This window comes from Thunnus thynnus, chromosome 16 (assembly GCF_963924715.1).
Source record: "Thunnus thynnus chromosome 16, fThuThy2.1, whole genome shotgun sequence".
NCBI lineage: Eukaryota > Metazoa > Chordata > Actinopteri > Scombriformes > Scombridae > Thunnus > Thunnus thynnus.
In genome coordinates this window covers 122,058-141,001 of record NC_089532.1, presented here as the reverse complement: position 1 = coordinate 141,001, position 18,944 = coordinate 122,058, and the positions used below count along the sequence as shown (strand labels likewise).

The 18,944-nt window shown below is 47.6% G+C and overlaps 1 protein-coding gene across 1 annotated transcript; it reads right to left on the bottom strand.

The window, feature by feature from the left end:
- Positions 1–610: 610 nt before the first annotated feature.
- On the bottom strand, positions 611–12,056 carry traf3 (TNF receptor-associated factor 3). Its single transcript, XM_067613659.1, has 14 exons — positions 11,801–12,056; positions 9,763–9,925; positions 8,588–8,753; positions 7,225–7,276; positions 7,032–7,136; positions 6,648–6,812; positions 6,453–6,533; positions 6,294–6,368; positions 6,098–6,190; positions 5,862–6,002; positions 5,582–5,759; positions 4,921–5,264; positions 4,607–4,798; positions 611–988 (listed from the first exon to the last, which is right to left on the bottom strand). The coding sequence occupies exons 2-14, from the start codon at positions 9,920–9,922 to the stop codon at positions 953–955; spliced, it is 1,788 nt and encodes a 595-aa protein (XP_067469760.1). The 5' UTR covers positions 9,923–9,925; positions 11,801–12,056; the 3' UTR covers positions 611–952.
- Between the last annotated feature and the right edge of the window lie 6,888 nt (positions 12,057–18,944).

Sequence of the window (18,944 nt, the reverse complement as noted above, 5' to 3'; positions counted from 1 at the left end):
CTGAGAAACATTCTGTACTTTGTGTTGAACATTCAGTGTGAAATAAACCATAAATAAATATTGTCTCTCTGTCTGAATCATTTCCTCAGGATCTATTTAAGTTAAAGAGCACTTAACTTAAGATGTCTGACCCTCACGTCATAGCATTCCCTCTTTATTTCTGTCACAGCACAGCGCTGCTCTGATGGATTCAGCCCCACTAATACGACTGCTGACACATAAATGCTGTTTTCTGATTCTTCTTTTCAGTCTGGGAACATTTCTGTGAATGAAACTCAATCATAGCAGAGATACATACATGAACTGCATCTTCAAAAATTCAGACACATCGTTCTTTCATTTACAGAAAATCATTTAAACTAAATATTCGTTTGAAAAATAACAAAAATCTGTCCTTACTGCTTTCTACTGGTCTTTACTGGGTTATACTGAGTTCTACTGGTCTTTACTGGGTTATGATGAATTCTACTGGGTTTTAGTGGATCTTAATGGGTCCTGCAGGTCTTAATTGATTTCTGAGCTCCTCTGTGGCTGCAGTGGATTTCCCAGCATGCCTTGGTAAACAGGTTATAAACAGGAAGTAAAGCTTGATGCACGGCATCAGTAATGAACAGCAACAAAGTCCTTGCTCCGGTGGCCATGTTGGCTCTGAGAGTTGTCACCATGGTGATGTCACGGTAACACTGATCCATCCACACACACACACGCACACACACACACACACACACACACACTCTGTTCTGTAGTCCATTCGCCAATCAGAGGAGGGCCAACCCTCCACACTCTGTAAAGTTCACTCTGATTGGCTGCTTCCTGTCCGTCTCTTCTTCTGTTCTGTGGGCGTCGCTCTTAGTTAGACGAGCCTCCTCCATCGTCACTTTTCCTTCCCATCATCCTTTGCTCTGCGGGGCGTGGACAGGTGATCTGATCTCAGACCAGCAAGGTCAGACAGTCACGGGTCAGGAAGGTCAGAGGTATCCACGGTAACCTGTCGATCAAACACAGATATGACTCTGTCACTAGTCCCTCTACCTCTATAAGTAGTCCCTTTACCTCTGCAACTAGTCCGTCTACCTCTGCAACTAGTCCCTTTACCTCTGCAACTAGTCCGTCTACCTCTGCAACTAGTCCCTCTACCTCTGCAACTAGTCCGTCTACCTCTGCAACTAGTCCGTCTACCTCTGCAACTAGTCCCTCTACCTCTGCAACTAGTCCCTCTACCTCTGTAACTAGCCCCTCTACCTCTGCAACTAGTCCCTCTACCTCTGCAACTAGTCCCTCTACCTCTGCAACTAGCCCCTCTACCTCTGTACCTAGCCCCTCTACCTCTGTACCTAGTCCCTCTACCTCTGCAACTAGTCCCTCTACCTCTGCAACTAGTCCCTCTACCTCTGTACCTAGCCCCTCTACCTCTGTACCTAGTCTCTATAACTAGTCCCTCTACCTCTGCAACTAGTCCCTCTACCTCTGTAACTAGCCCCTCTACCTCTGTACCTAGTCCCTCTACCTCTGCAACTAGTCCCTCTACCTCTGCAACTAGCCCCTCTACCTTTGTACCTAGCCCCTCTACCTCTGTACCTAGTCCCTCTACCTCTGCAACTAGTCCGTCTACCTCTGCAACTAGTCCCTCTACCTCTGCAACTAGTCCCTCTACCTCTGTAACTAGCCCCTCTACCTCTGTACCTAGTCTCTCTACCTCTGCAACTAGTCCCTCTACCTCTGCAACTAGTCCCTCTACCTCTGCAACTAGTCCCTCTACCTCTGTTCCTAGTCTCTCTACCTCTGCACCTAGTCCCTCTATCTCTGCAACTAGTCCCTCTACCTCTGTACCTAGTCTCTGTACCTCTGCAACTAGTCCCTCTACCTCTGTAACTAGTCCCTTTACCTCTGTAACTAGTCACTCTACCTCTGTACCTAGTCTCTCTACCTCTGCAACTAGTCCCTCTACCTCTGCAACTAGTCCCTCTACCTCTGTAACTAGCCCCTGTACCTAGTCTCTCTACCTCTGCAACTAGTCCCTCTACCTCTGCAACTAGTCCCTCTACCTCTGTAACTAGCACCTCTACCTCTGTAACTAGTCTCTCTACCTCTGCAACTAGTCCCTCTACCTCTGTAACTAGCCCCTGTACCTCTGTACCTAGTCTCTCTACCTCTGCAACTAGTCCCTCTACCTCTGTAACTAGTCTCTCTACCTCTGCAACTAGTCCCTCTACCTCTGTAACTAGTCCCTCTACCTCTGTAACTAGTCCCTTTACCTCTGTAACTAGTCTCTCTACCTCTGCAACTAGTCCCTCTACCTCTGTAACTAGCCCCTGTACCTCTGTACCTAGTCTCTCTACCTCTGCAACTAGTCCCTCTACCTCTGTAACTAGTCTCTCTACCTCTGCAACTAGTCCCTCTACCTCTGTACCTAGTCCCTCTACCTCTGTAACTAGTCCCTTTACCTCTGTAACTAGTCTCTCTACCTCTGCAACTAGTCCCTCTACCTCTGTACCTAGTCCCTCTACCTCTGCAACTAGTCCCTCTACCTCTGTACCTAGTCCCTCTACCTCTGTAACTAGCCCCTCTACCTCTGCAACTAGTCCCTCTACCTCTGCAACTAGTCCCTCTACCTCTGTAACTAGCCCCTCTACAACTAGTCCCTCTACCTCTTTTACTGGTCCGTCTATCTCTGCAACTAGACACTCTACCTCTGTAACTAGTCCCTCTACCTCTCTGGCTAATACCTCTAACTCTGTAACTAGTCCCTCTCCCTCTGTAACTAAACCCTCTACCTCTTCAACTAATCCCACCACCTCTGTACCTAGTCTCTCTACCTCTACAACTAGACCCTCAACCTCTGTTATTAGTCCTTCTACCTCTGTTACTAGTCCCTCTACCTCTGCAACTAGTCCCTCTACCTCTTTTACTAGTCCGTCTACCTCTGCAACTAGACACTCTACCTCTGTAACTCGTCCCTCTACCTCTGCAACTAATCCAACCACCTCTGTACCTAGTCTCTCTACCTCTGCAACTAGTCCCTCTACCTCTGTACCTAGTCTCTCTACCTCTGCAACTAGTCCCTCTACTTCTGTACCTAGTCTCTCTGCCTCTGCAACTAGTCCCTCCACCTCTGTACCTAGTCTCTCTACATCTGCAACTAGTCCCTCTACCTCTGTACCTAGTCTCCCTACCTCTGCAACTAGTCACTCTACCTCTGTTCCTAGTCTCTCTACCTCTGCAACTAGTCCCTCTACCTCTGTACCTAGTCTCTCTACCTCTGCAACTAGTCCCTCTACCTCTGTACCTAGTCTCTCTGCCTCTGCAACTAGTCCCTCCACCTCTGTACCTAGTCTCTCTGCCTCTGCAACTAGTCCCTCTACCTCTGTACCTAGTCTCTCTGCCTCTGCAACTAGTCCCTCCACCTCTGTACCTAGTCTCTCTACCTCTGCAACTAGTCCCTCTACCTCTGTACCTAGTCTCTCTACCTCTGCAACTCGTCCCTCTACCTCTGCAACTAGTCCCTCTACCTCTGCAACTAGTCCCTCTACAACTAGTCCCTCTACCTCTTTTACTGGTCCCTCTACCTCTGCAACTAGTCCCTCTACCTCTGCAACTAGTCCCTCTACAACTAGTCCTTCTACCTCTGTTACTGGTCCCTCTACCTCTGCAACTAGTCCCTCTACAACTAGTCCCTCTACCTCTTTTACTGGTCCCTCTACCTCTGCAACTAGTCCCTCTACCTCTGCAACTAGTCCCTCTACAACTAGTCCCTCTACCTCTTTTACTGGTCCCTCTACCTCTGTACCTAGTCTCTCTACCTCTGCAACTCGTCCCTCTACCTCTATAACTAGACCCTCAACCTCTGCTATTAGTCCTTCTACCTCTGTTACTAGTCCCTCTACCTCTGCAACTAGTCCCTCTACAACTAGTCCCTCTACCTCTTTTACTGGTCCCTCTACCTCTGCAACTAGTCCCTCTACCTCTGCAACTAGTCCCTCTACAACTAGTCCCTCTACCTCTTTTACTGGTCCCTCTACCTCTGCAACTAGTCCCTCTACCTCTGCAACTAGTCCCTCTACAACTAGTCCTTCTACCTCTGTTACTAGTCCCTCTACCTCTGTAACTAGCACCTCTACCTCTGTAACTAGTCTCTCTACCTCTGTAACTAGTCTCTCTACCTCTGCAACTAGTCCCTCTATCTCTGCAACTAGTCCCTCTACCTCTGTAACTAGCCCCTGTAACTCTGTACCTAGTCTCTCTACCTCTGCAACTAGTCCCTCTACCTCTGTACCTAGACCCTCAACCTCTGCTATTAGTCCTTCTACCTCTGTTACTAGTCCCTCTACCTCTACAACTAGTCCCTCTACCTCTTTTACTGGTCCCTCTACCTCTGCAACTAGTCCCTCTACCTCTGCAACTAGTCCCTCTACAACTAGTCCCTCTACCTCTGTTACTAGTCACTCTACCTCTGCACTGTTACACTTACAATTTTTGTTGACTTGTAACCTTTCTTCCTTTTGAGTTTGGATGCATATATTAGTGATATTGGACAAAAACAAAGTCAAATGAATTTAATGTAAAATGAAACTGAATAGAAGGAGAAGAAGATGTTGCGTGTGCCTACCTTGATAAAGATGGTGTCGTCTTTGATATAGCTGCCGGTCTCCAGGACGCTCTGGGACACAAAGAGAGGACAGCCAGAGGCAATGTTCATTTCTGCTGCTGGACGTCTGAAGCTGCTGCTGTTTGGATCCGGCTTAAAGGCATCACCCAGGTGTTTCCTGGATGGACCCTGATCCATCAGCATCAGAGTCACCTGATGGAGAGACAGAGACACGAGTGTCAGGTCTGTCAACATCACTGTGGCTCCAAAACAAGAAAAAGATCCACTTACGATATGATATACCATTCAGTAATCAGTCAATAAACTCTGGGTACCTTCTGTTTAAAGGGCCACGGCAGCAGGGCGTCATACTCCCCCTTCATCACCACAAAGAACAGGGACAGGTGCGTCCCCTTGCCCATGCCGTCTCCGTTCAGGTAGACGCGAGCGCACATCTTGTATCCAAAGTATCCGGTGTAAAATGGCTGCGAGTACAGCGACAATGTCTTTGCTGCCACCGCTTCCTGTTTCCGTCTCTTGTAGTCACGGATCTTCCAGATCAGTGTCCCGTTGTAGCTCGCTGTTTCCAGCACCTGGAAACGCAGGTCCATGTCAGCCAATCGGATCTCATGCACACTCAGCATGTCGTCATGGCGATTCAGCTGAGTCTCAAGGGATGCTGGAAAGATATAGATATTGATTATTGATTTACTGTATTAATTATTGATAGTGCCTATGTGTGAGTCCCCAGACTCTACCTCTGTGGTTAATACCTCTAACTCTGTAACTAGACCCTCGACCTCTGTAACTAGTTCTTCTACCTCTGCAACTAGCAACTAGTCCCTCTACCTCCGTAACTGGACCCTCAATCGCTGTAACTAGTCCATCTACCTCTGTGGCTAATACCTCTACCTCTGTAACTAGTCCCTTAACTGCTGTAATTAGTCCCTCTACCTGTAGTACTAGTCCCCCCCCCCAGTGTGTGTGTGTTCTCACCCAGAGTGTGTGTCGTGGATCCAGCTCCGCTGCGTCCTCCTTGTTCCAGAGTGTTCAGTCTTGTCCGGACGTTCTCCAGCGTTCCTCGAAGGTTCTCCACCTCGTCTCTGAGCAGACGGAGAGAACGCAGCTCCAGCTCCACCTCCAGGAGCTTCTCTGAGTGAGAGCTCATCAGTTTCTGCAGAGAGAGTGTAATATTACTAACATTTGCATACTGTAGCATGATGTAGTAGTATTACTAGTATGTAGTAGCAGCATAAGTACTTTGTAGTATTGTTACCTGCATGGTGGCCAGTTTCTGCTCCATCTGGCGGTTCTTCTCTCTCAGTTCATCGTTCTGGTTCTCGAGTTCAGACAGACGACTGCTGAGAGCAGGAAGCACCTTATACCTGTCCAGCAGCTCACCTTTAACATCCTCCACCTGGACAGACACACACACACGAGTCAGATCTGTCAGATATACTCACACTGCACCTTCTGCTGCTGTGGTTTCTTTGGTCTGGTTGCTATGATTACCTTGTTCTCTAAGGAGGCGTTTCTGTTAACCATCATTCTTAGGTGTTCAGCTGCAAAGGTAGACTCATGTTGCCTCATGTCCTGATTCAAACCCTGAAACACACATTACCGCAGTACATGACATACACACAGTACATACATTAACGGAGTACACATTATGTAGTATGTACAGGTCACACTGAGGGGGAGGAGTTACCTTGAAGGTGCAGCCATAGCGATGGAACTGACAGCTCACCTGAGCTTTGGGACAGTCGTGTTGGTGACTGGAGAGCTGAAACACATCAATCAATATGATCAGTACTAACAGTAGCAAACACCTGGAGAGTGTTGTGATTGGTGAACAGGTAAGGTGTACCTCGCTCCGCGGCAGTGAGGTGAACGAGCAGAGGTTTGGACACGACACCGGGAACGCCGGGCACACCGTCTCTTTATGTTTCTGACAACACACATACTTTAACATCATCATTCAAACTTTATTTATACTGTAGCTCCATCACAACAACAGCTGCACCACACCTGCAGTGATGTCAGCAGTGATGTCATGGGTTACCTGCAGGTCAGTCAGAGGCATCTTGGTCATGCAGAAGTCGCAGGTGGTCTCTCTGTGTTTACATTTCCAGTTCAGGTGGTCAGGAATTTCCTTCCTCATCATTCGCTCTTTACATTTACCCAACGGACACGGAACCTCAAAGAACGGACACACGTTCAGGTGGTCCTACAGGTGAGACAAGTGAGAGAATTATATAGAGTTTTATATATGTATATATGTGAACAATCTAATCTAATGTAATGAAGTCAAGATCGCTGGCTTTTGATATAGAAAGCTGTTTTAACGATGAGGTGTCCAACATAAATCACTGAATGAGACACCTGACAGCCAATAAGAGAGCAGGACTCTGTTGCCATGTTAACAGTGTATGCTGTCATTGCTCACAGGTATCTGCTGCAGACTCATCTGCTCCTGACAGCCGTTGTTCTCACTGCGACAATAAACCTTCAGTGCCATGATTTCCCGATGACAGCAAACGTCTCTGAAGATCTGGAACAAACACACTGATCAATACTCTGTGATTCACTCTCTGATCAGTAATCAATCAATACTGATGCTGATGTCACTCCCTGCTCACCTTGTTATTGAACAGCGGCTCCATGTCAGCTGGACACACTGGGTTAGGACGACTGCAGGACGCATGCACGCACACACACACACACACACACACACACACACACACACACACACACACACAGTTACTGATTCAAGAGTAAACAGTCTGACACCTGCTCTACACCTGTGACACCTGTTATACACTTGTGACACCTGCTCTACACCTGTCAGACCTGGGACACCTGTTCTACACCTGTGACACCTGTTCTACACCTGTCAGACCTGGGACACCTGCTCTACACCCGTGACACCTGTTCTACACCTGTCAGACCTGTGACACCTGCTCTACACCTGTGACATCTGCTCTACACCTGTGACACCTGCTCTACACCTGTCAGACCTGTGACACCTGCTCTACACCTGTGACATCTGCTCTACACCTGTGACATCTGCTCTACACCTGTGACACCTGCTCTACACCTGTCAGACCTGTGACATCTGCTCTACACCTGTGACACCTGCTCTACACCTGTCAGACCTGTGACACCTGCTCTACACCTGTGACATCTGCTCTACACCTGTGACATCTGCTCTACACCTGTGACACTTGCTCTACACCTGTGACACCTGTTCTACACCTGTGACACCTGCTCTACACCCGTGACACCTGTTCTACACCCGTGACACCTGTTCTACACCTGTGACACTTGCTCTACACCTGTGACACCTGTTCTACACCTGTGACACCTGCTCTACACCCGTGACACCTGTTCTACACCCGTGACACCTGTTCTACACCTGTGACACCTGCTCTACACCTGTGACACCTGCTCTACACCTGTGACATCTGCTCTACACCTGTGACACTTGGGACACCTGCTCTACACCTGTGACACCTGTTCTACACCTGTCAGACCTGTGACACCTGCTCTACACCTGTGACACTTGCTCTACACCTGTCAGACCTGTGACACCTGCTCTACACCTGTGACACCTGCTCTACACCTGTCAGACCTGTGACACCTGCTCTACACCTGTGACACCTGCTCTACACCAGTGACACCTGCTCTACACCTGTCAGACCTGTGACACCTGCTGGACCTGTGACACCTGGTCTACACCTGTCGCACCTTCATGTGTCCAGGTGGACTTACTGTTGCAGTGGTTGCGCAGGCTGAGGAGAACCAGGTGTGACCTGATTGACTGGCAGTATTTATCGGTTAGTGTACCTGTATACACCTGTACAGGTGATCACACGGCAGCAGAAACACCAGAACATAAAGAGAGTCGGGTTTATTCTACCAACTGACAGGTGACGTAGGACAGACAGATGGTGTTGTCCAGGTGTGTCCGTCTCTCTCCACATGTCCACCTGTCTGGCTCACCTGAGGATGTCGTTGATGCAGCTCTGACAGAAGCGGTGTCCGCACTCAGTCTGGCGGGGCTGACACAGGACCAGCCTGCAGGCCTCACAGCAGTATTTGGCCTCTGGAGTCTCTACAAAGTGATCTCTGAATCCTCCGTGAAGAGGCAGGAAACCTGCAGGCACACCTGGACACACAAACAGCAGATCTGACGTCAGTCATCAACTGTACACCTGCTGGAATCCATCTGGAAGTCATACTAATGATATTTATTATTGTTAGTGACAGCTTTGGTCGCTGGTTCCCCATTTGATGCTCCAAAATGGAAACAAGGTCGGAGTTGGGGCGTCAAGACAGTTTGACGGGCCTCATAATGCTTTTAGTGCGTGTTCGGCCATTAAAAACAACAGATAAAGAGAGACGCTTCCAGTGTGTTTGGCCTTCAGAGTTTCAGTAATAGAGGAGGAAATCTGTAAAACAAACTTCAATTACACAGATTCCTGACTCTGAGAATAGCCACGCCCACTTATCTTTGCAAGCTGCTAATTGGTTAGAACAAATGAAGCTGCTGATTGGTTAGAACAAATGAAGCTGCTGATTGGTTAGAACACATGAAGCTGCTGATTGGTTAGAACAAATGAAGCTGCTGATTGGTTAGAACAAATGAAGCTGCTGATTGGTTAGAACAAATGAAGCTGCTGATTGGTTAGAGCATATGAAGCTGCTGATTGGTTAGAACACATGAAGCTGCTGATTGGTTAGAACAAATGAAGCTGCTGATTGGTTAGAACACATGAAGCTGCTGATTGGTTAGAACACATGAAGCTGCTGATTGGTTAGAGCATATGAAGCTGCTGATTGGTTAGAACACATGAAGCTGCTGATTGGTTAGAGCATATGAAGCTGCTGATTGGTTAGAACACATGAAGCTGCTGATTGGTTAGAACACATGAAGCTGCTGATTGGTTAGAGCATATGAAGCTGCTGATTGGTTAGAACACATGAAGCTGCTGATTGGTTAGAACACATGAAGCTGCTGATTGGTTAGAGCATATGAAGCTGCTGATTGGTTAGAACACATGAAGCTGCTGATTAGTTAGAGCACATCAGGCTCTTGAATATAGCCAATGAATCAACAGAACTCTCAGCGAATCACAGTGCAGGGTCCAGCTGACGATGATGGAGGAGGTGTTTACCTTGTGGAGGAGCAGAATCACTAGGAGGCCAGGGATTGGCTGGTCTGTGAGGAGGTGGGGTGATAGGAGGAGCCACGGATAAGGGCGGGGCCAGGGAGGGCGCCACCTGCTGGAGGGGAATCTGCACCTCCCTCCCGTCAGCACTCCTCCCCGCTGACATGACCTGTTAATGAGATAATTAACAGCTAAAACAAGAGTCCCAAGATGTCCAAAAGAGACACTAAAACATTTAAATATGCTGCTTAAATATGTTAAAAATATGTTTTAACATATTTTTAACATATTAAATGTGTTTCATGTGTTTGTGTGGCTGAAATTGTTTATAAAGTCAGTAAAAAGCTTTGAACTGAAACTGACATTTAAAAAGCTGAACGAGGCTCAACAGTTCAATGTCTGAGGCTGAATATTCTCACCAGACTTCCATCATAAAGAACAACATCAGAGTTTGAACAAAGTTTCTATTTCAAAGTATGAAAACATCATCTACACACACACATAAGCTTGCCTCGCTATCCTAAAGCCAAACCTTCACCAGGAGCTCGTAGATTACGTTTTGCCTCATTAGGACCAGGCTTTGGTCCCCATGAGGACTACTGGTCCCAACAAGATAGGTGTTTATAACAAAAAAGGTCTCCATGAGGTAACAAAAACACACAAACACACCTACAGCTCTCACACCGTAGTGTTTCCAGTGGAGAGGTTTTCCTCAGCAGCTGATCTGGTTTTATAAACATTTAAAGAGAAACAGCTGCTCTCTGAACGCTGAACAGTCGTCATCAATAACTGACACCAATCAGGTTCTTTTTGTCATTGATGAACCAGAGCTGGAAAATGTACATGCTAATGTTGAAATATGTGATTTTTTCGTGGGTTTCCTCTTGCAGATCTAGGAATGGCTCTGCAGACTAATCAATCTGATGGAAGCCATCAGATCGCCGTCAGGAGCCACAGAGACATCGTGAGGTTAAATCCCATAAATCTGTGTCACTAAGCAGCAGGACCTACCTGGCTCTCGCTGAGGGAGACAGCTGCTGGAGTCGGTGGGGAGGACTGACCGGACTGTGGCAACTTTTCCCCAAATAAATTTTAAATTTGAAGTTTTTTTCCATATACTGTGCAAAGTGCAGGTGTTTTCTCTTGTATTTTGAAAGCAGAGTGTTATCCAGTGAAGGATCTGTTTGGCTGTCAGATGGGTCAGATAGACGCATCTCTCATTGACTATTTTGATTGTTTGGCATCATTAGTTATTCATGTCATATTATGTAAACATAGATAAAATATAAATAGGCTTCTATTTGCTGACTTTGAGATTTAACTTGTCGTAACTGCTTGTACAGTTTGTGGCGACTTTTACAGTTACGATAATAAAGTTTCTTCCAAAAGAAAATGCTGTGTGTGTGTGTGTGTGTGTGTGTGTGTGTGTGTGTGTATGTGTGTGTGTGTATGTGAGAGAGAGAGAGAGAGAGAGAGAGAGAGAGAGGAAAAATTGTGAAGTTATATTGTCATGTGTCATCCTGCAGAAACTGATCATCACATAAATAACTGTCATGTTGGGGGGGCAACAGAGTGCAGCTTTATACTGAGAAGGACTTGATTTACATATTTGGTACCAAATTAAAAAGGAAGTTGTGTCTTTCAATGAAAACAACTTGTGATTGTTTGTGACACAGCTGTTTGTTTAGATTGAAATGAGGTCTGATCTTCTTTCACTTTCTGTCTGAGATCGATTATTCAGGTCTGACTGTAGTTTTACTGTTTCCATCAAATTACAGTCGTTTATTCATCTTACAAACATTTATTGATCACGTATGTGTCATGTATGAATCATGTATGTATCATGTGTTCTCCGTGTTTTCGCTTCTTCTTGTCTGAAACCATCTTTGATGTAAACACTGATCATGCTAACAACGTTAGCTTCTTGTTTCTTAGCGGTTTGTTCAATAAAGCTCATTTTATATTCAATCATCTTAATAACAGCTTCAGGTTCTACTGAGGTTCTATTGAGGTTCTATCGGGTTCTGCTGAGTGTTGGACTCACATGAATCTCCTCCGCAGGCCACAGCTCACTCGGCTCGGCGGCTCGGCGGCTCTCTCCGGGATTCAAACCGTCACCCTGCCGCTGCCTCGGAGCCTCCGGGCCGCAGGCGGACTCCTCATGGTCCGGGTTCAGGGTTCTCCGGGTTCTCCGGGTTCTGCGGGTTCTGTCGGTCCAGTCCTGGGAGAGAGAAATCCGGGATCCAGAGCAGAGATCCAGCGGGGAGACTGAGCTGATCACACTGGAAACCCCCTCTGCTTCTTCCGCCCAGGAAATCCCCCACTGCCCGGGGAGAGCCAGGCCGCCGGGGGGCGCTGTTACCCGGGGAGAGCCAGGCCGCCGGGGGGCGCTGTTACCCGGGGAGAGAGCCAGGCCGCCGGGGGGCGCTGTTACCCGGGGAGAGAGCCAGGCCGCCGGGGGGCGCTGATCACCTCGTGCTGATCTTTTTAAAATATAATTATTGTTCTCATATTTTACTTATACAACAAAGACATAAAAAGTAGGTCAAAACAGGGAGAGAAAAAACAGAGAGAAAAATAATTGATATATAGTTGTTTAGTTCAGCAGACTGTCATACATGAACTTCCTTTCTTCATCAGTTCATCAGAGTAAAGTTGGGGTAACTGAGCCTCCACATGCTGGGCCTCTTTCCTGATGATAAGAAATTATCAAAAATGATCAGCCTTTGTTTTCTACAGGCAAAATACTGAATTGCACTTAAAAGATCTTTTTTTAAATATTTAAATCGACTTGATTCTCATCACAGACTTTGAGTCTATTTGTGATAAAATGTTAAAACTAATAAAATCCAGTCATCATGTTTTCTTTCAGCTTAGATAACAATATATTTATTTATTCTCATGGAATAGAGTCTGTGTCACACCTTAAACATAGGGCAGTTGGAGTATATACCAGCATCAAACCACAGTTCACCATGTCTCCAGTGTGTTAAACCAGCAGTCAGGTGTCCATAGTAACAGTGAAAGAGGTTTTCCTCGCTGTAATCATTCCTCCTGTTCATACTGGATATTAAAAGATCCTTCAAATGTGCTTTCAATGGAAGTGATGGAGGATAAAATCCACAGTGTGTCCACACAGTCATTTAAAGTCTGTGTGAAGCTTCTATTCAGCTTCAGCAGTCTGAGTTAGTCATATCAAGTGGATATCTGACACATTTACAGTCTTTTTAGCATCAAATTCCCTCTTTGTGTTTCCTCGGACAGTGTTTCCCTGTTGAGCTGCAGGTGGAAGTATAGTAACAAAAAGAGGAACTTTGGCACTAAAAAGACTGTAACGTTGAAAGATATCTACTTGATTTGACTCATTTGGACGCTGAAGCTTCATATTAGCTTCAGACTGTGGATTTTGTCCTCCATCACTTCCATTGTAAGGTCATTATGAAGGGATCTTCTAATGGTCAGTATGAACAGGAGGAATGATTACATAATTTGAGTTCATTTGATTTTGAATATGCAGGTCATTTCAGCTGCTGCAAAGTTAGAAACTTATTTTATTGATTGATTGATTGATTTTATTGATATTATTGTGTTCACGAATTCAGACACTCCTTTAACTGTATAATATATAAAAGTACATATTTGGAAAATGTTAATATTATTAATTGTGAGAAGTTGAGTTTCCTGAAACAGAGATGTGAGCAGCATGACTAAAGAATAATAAATAACTTTATTTCCCACTTATTCAAACAGATTTGGTGACTTTTTACTGACATAATTGTGTTCCCTCTCTCAAAGTCTCAAAGGTTAATATTCAAAATAATTAAGTTTTCCGTCCTTGAAACTTCTTCATTTTGTTATTTTAAAGGTCGATCTTTGTCCATCAGTCAGAGAGAAAATACGTTTACATGAAACTTTACTGACTCAGACTGGATGCAGTAGCACAGGTTGACCAGTAGGTGTCTCCACTCAGTTTCTGATTCAGAGAACTTAAAACATAAAGTTTTTCATCCTGAGTTCAGTTTTTGTTTCAAACCATCACACTGGAAATCTGTACTCAGGTTTCAGATCTCAACATGAACATCAGCAGATTCTCAGCAGCGTTGCAGCCAAGCTGCGCTTATAAAGAGGTGGCTTTGTGGGTAATCTGTGTGTGTGACGTGGTGTGAAAACACTGCCAGTCAGAAAAATGTGTGTGTGTGTTTTTAGCCATAGCAACAGAAAATAGCTGTATGCCGATGGAGAAGAAAAAGTTACCACTGTTAGTGAAGAAAGAGTCAGATGCATCACAGAGAGGTTATATATCAAGTCTGCTGCGGCGCGGGAATAAAGCGCCCCATTCTCCACCACACAGTTGGTCCGGACTCTTTGCAAAGCTTGTTACCAGCTTTGAGCCAGGTTATGCTAAGTGAGCTAGTGTCACACCAGTGGCCGCCCAACTACGGTTCGGGGCCGTGAGACTGGATAGGTAACACTGGGGGCTCGTCCGAGATCTACTCTGTAAGTAAGAGAAACGAGGGACATCTCATTCTTTGGGAGGAAAATAAAATAAAATCTGCAGTGGGGCAAGCGAGAGGAAATGGCAGCATGCAGGGATGACGGTACCGTTAAGAAGCACATCGAGGTAATAAGCCCAAATATCAGCACACACCCGTTTTGGCGGACACACCAACAATGTATATAACACCAACCCCTTTGTGACTAGCATGGAGCTAACATTAGCCACACATGAAATGGCAGCCCATACAACAACATCTCAGCCAAATGTGGCGTGGCCGCTCACTCCACGGTTCTCACTGCATACTAACACCCTCACCACACCGCCAGCCCAGCAAATAGCAGCATGTGGTGAGTCTGTGACTTTATCTCAGCTGAATTACAGCTCAACCAGAGGTACAGCCTTAGACCCTGGCCCACTATTATATAGCACTGGAAATGACTCAACAACAGCCTATGCTTTCACTGTCGGTGACCAGCTAGTTAACCCATTCACCCCCATGAACTGTAACTATTGTGACAGCAGCACCCCAGGTGCCCTGGCTCAAGCGCCGTTCCCACCATTGACAGTGTCACCATTCATCCCATGTAAGCCTCAGCATGTGGGACCAAGTTATTGAGTGCAAGCCGTGGGCTGCGACTACACCCTGTCCAGGGATGCACTGCCACCAAGGAGTGGATAAAAAAGCTGTGTGATTATGGCTAACATAACCTGAGACAGGCTAAGTCTGCAGCACGCAGCTGCTCATTACGTTCAATGCACTATGATGGTGTTGCAAACAGTAGTGACAATGAACTCTATGGACAACAGGAAAGGATTCTCACACTGTGGCCAGGACAGTTGATGGGTCCGGTGCATGGAAAGACTGTTTGCCAGTTTGAAAGCTGCGCACAGGCCAACCGCTGGTCAGAGAAACCAATGGTGGTGCAGCTTAGGTTAGATTTGACTAGAGCAGCTGGGGCTATTGTCCATAAGAACCCAAGATCTGGTCGGTGGAGCTATCAGTGGATTGTGGATGAGATAGAGGCCGCCTATGGGCCGTGCTCAGAGCATGCAGCAGCCATCGGCATTGAACTGAAACAAAGATCAGGTTGCCAGGTGAAACCCAGCATGCAAGACGACATCAATGAAAAGGTTTCTATCATGTACGCTGATTGTACAGAGCGGGAGCTGAAGGCCATCGGTGTGGAGACTTTCACTAATGCCCTGGCTGACGCAGAGATGATACAAAAGCTCTTGGAGGAGCAGCCACGCACACTGGCGGGTGCCTACATAGCCCACTGGTATGAGACAACCAGAAGGGCTGCCAAAGCAGTCACACAGCTGATGCAGGCAGGTGCACACAGTTCAGCAGAGTAAAGAGCCAGAGCGGCTATGGTACATGACAATGCTAACCAGCAATGGCAGCTCAAGGGAAATAATAGGCAGGGGAAAAAGGACTTTGGAGAGCTCGTCTGCCACAACTGCTCAGGTATTGGACATATTCAGAGAAATTGCCCTTCTCCTCACTGCCCTAAGCAGCACACTGTGAGTGCTGGGCCAACATCAGCATCTAACCTGGGCACAGTCATCGTCTGCGCTAAAGGCCAGGAAGAGGAGACATGTTCATGTAATGATACACAGGCTGGAGATTTGTGTCTTGCTAGACTCTGGTGCTCAAAGGAGTGTGCTGCCCCTCCACTACGTCAGTGCTTTCTCTGTCGAGGCCAGAACCCCCATACAACCATTAATCACTTGAACCCTTCAGGCCCTCAGGCCAGAAAGCCTGCCAGTCTTGGGAGAAGTTGATATCCCAGTACACATTGGGAGCCACGTTGCCACTGTGAACTTCATTGTAGCCGACACCATCGGGGGCACCGAAGTCACCCTGGGGCACCCTTTTCTGCTGCAAGCATGGGCCTGCTTGGACTACGGCTGCAGAGAAATAACCCTCTTTGGGGAAAAAGTACCCTGCTGCAATGTTGGCTCGGAACCAGAGGTGCACTTTGTCAGGGTGGCATGCTGGACAGTGCTAGGACTGGGCAGTGAGTATGTAGTGCCTGGCACCGTGTACCTCTGGCCTGCCACTGATGGAGACCTGTTGTTGAGCCCCATCAAGTGTTTAATTGAAGGACACTGTGACCTGGTGGCCCGGGTCGTTGTGCAGGCACGACAGTCTGCCCACATTTCCATCAGAGTCTTCAACCCTGGTGCCACCTCTGTCACCTTGAAGAAGGGGGCCTTGCCAGGGTCCTTCAGCTAGCGAAGGTGCTGGAAGTGGCAGCGCCTCAGTCTCTCAAAGTCCCAACAGCTCCTGAACTTGTTAACCACGCCTCTGCTTCTGTACTCTCCACCTGCAGGTCCTGTACTCGGAAAGCTGTATGAGCCTGATGATGTCTTCTTTACCGGGCCCACCAAGTTCGGCCCCATCCGCCTTGTGCAACACGACATCCTGACTACCCCTGGGCCACCAATGAGGCAGCAACCCCGCAAAATGGCCAGAGACAAACAGATTGATACAGCAGCTGTGCTGCACCGATCGTGATGGTGCAGAAGAAGGACCAGAGCCCACGTCTATTTGTGGACTACAGACCCCTGCTTTCTGTACCCGTAAGAGACTTTTTGAGTGGAACGTGATGCCTTTTGGACTCTGTAATGTGCTGACCACGTTCTAGTGGCTTATGGACCATGTCCTGGTCAGATTACAGTGGGAGACGTGCCTGGTGTATCTTGATGACATCATAGTCCTGGGGCAGGACATCACCCAAATGCTGGAGTGGCTAAGTCAGGTGTTCAACAGGCTGTATGGAGCCAACCTAAAGTTGAAACCATCCAAGCGCTGTTTGCTCCAGGAGCAGGTTTCCTACCTGAGGCACGTTGTCTTGGCCAAAGGCATTGCTACTGACCCCCAGAAGGTGCAAAAGGTGGTTGAGTGGCCTACCCCCCAGAGCATCTCAGAGGTGTGCCAGTTTGTTGGCTTGGCGTCCTACTACCGACATTTCGTTGAGGATTTTGCCACATGGGCTAAACTGCTCCATGTACTCACTAAAAAGCATGCACATTTTAACTTAACAGCCGAGTGCCAGGAGGCATTCGAGGAACTGAAAGCCTGGCTCACATCAGTGCCTGTGCAGTGCCCTTTCACAGTGGTGAATTCTTCTTGGACACTGATGCTAGTGACCGGGGGATTGGGGCAGTCCTCTCCTAAATGCAGGGAGATAAGGAGAGAGAGCTGGCTTCTGGGAGTAGGAGATTGTCCTCTATGGAGCAAAACTACTGCACCACCAGACAGGAGCTCCTGGCGTTAGTGGAGTTCACTTCTCACTTCAGACAATATCTGCTCAGGAGATCGTTCACTGTTCGAACCGACCACAGCAGCCTGTGCTGGTTAGCCAAGCTGAGGGAGCCAGAGGGACAATTTGCCCACTGGTTGGAGAAACTAACGGAATATGACTTCCAGTGCTCCACTTGCCAGACAGGCTTCACCAAAAAAGCTGACGCCTTGTCCAGGAGACTGTGCAGGAGCTCATGTCCCTGCACCATGCCCAAGCCCGACTCCAGCAGCAACCAGCACCAGCACAAGGAGGTACAGTGTAGTCTGACAGACTGTCCAGCAGAAGGGGTCCTCCTCACAACAACCCCAGAGCAAACCCTAGTGGGGGTAGTCGACATTCTCAGCAATAACAGTTATGACCACCTCCTATTTCACTCAAGTGTCAACCGGCTGAGTGAGTCACCTCAGACTGATTTGTTCAGGGGTTGGACCCAAGAGCAGCTGAAAGTGGCAGAAACAACTGACCTTGACATAGCGCCCGTGTGCAAGTGATTTGAGGAAGGGTGGAACCGACCGACATAGACTGAGCACCCTGGAGCTCCGCCACCAAAGCCTACTGGGCACAGTGGAAATGGCTCTATCAGAGGGATGGGTCATACTGAGGAAGTTTTACTGGGCCAAGACAAAGGTGTTTTACCCACAAATCCTGCTGCAGCATCCATACCATACCTTTGTAATGGCACAGATGCATGGAGGGCCAGTGGGTGGTCACTTTGGGGCCTTAAGACCAGGTACTTTTGATATGACATGAAAATCGATGTCACACTGTGGTGCTGCACTTGCATCAGCTGTGCTGCCAAGGCTCGCCCTAGGAAGACTCCACAGGCGACTTGATGGCTTGTACGCTGCCCGACAACGATACTGTCAGTTTCCCTCTGCTCTATGTCTTGCAAATCAGAGAGTGGTTGGAACTTTCTCACCAGCTGGCACGGGAAGCTCTGGGGAGGTCTGCTGAGCATCCCAAAACGACAGTATGACAAAAACATTCACCAAGTCCATTACCTAGTAGGAGTTGCAGTATGGTACCTGATTAAGGGCACCAAGAGAGTGAAGATCAAGGTACAGAAATTCTTGCCTTCTTATGAGGGCCCCTATTTCATCGTGGGCCAGCTGGATGACTTGGTCTACCATATCCAGAGGAGCCAGAGGGCAAAGGTCAAGGTGGTCCATCATGACAAACTCAAGCCTTACCATTCCAGGACTCCACTGGACAACAGCTGGGTCTTCCAAAGCCTTGACAAGTGGGCACCAATGGAGGTCCTCCCTCCAGCATCAGACAGAAGCTCCAATGACCCGGACATCAGTCCCCTCAACCTGCAGGACACTCCACCAGAGACTGTGGTTACTGCCGTGGAGGCCCTCCTGGTGGGGGACATGTCC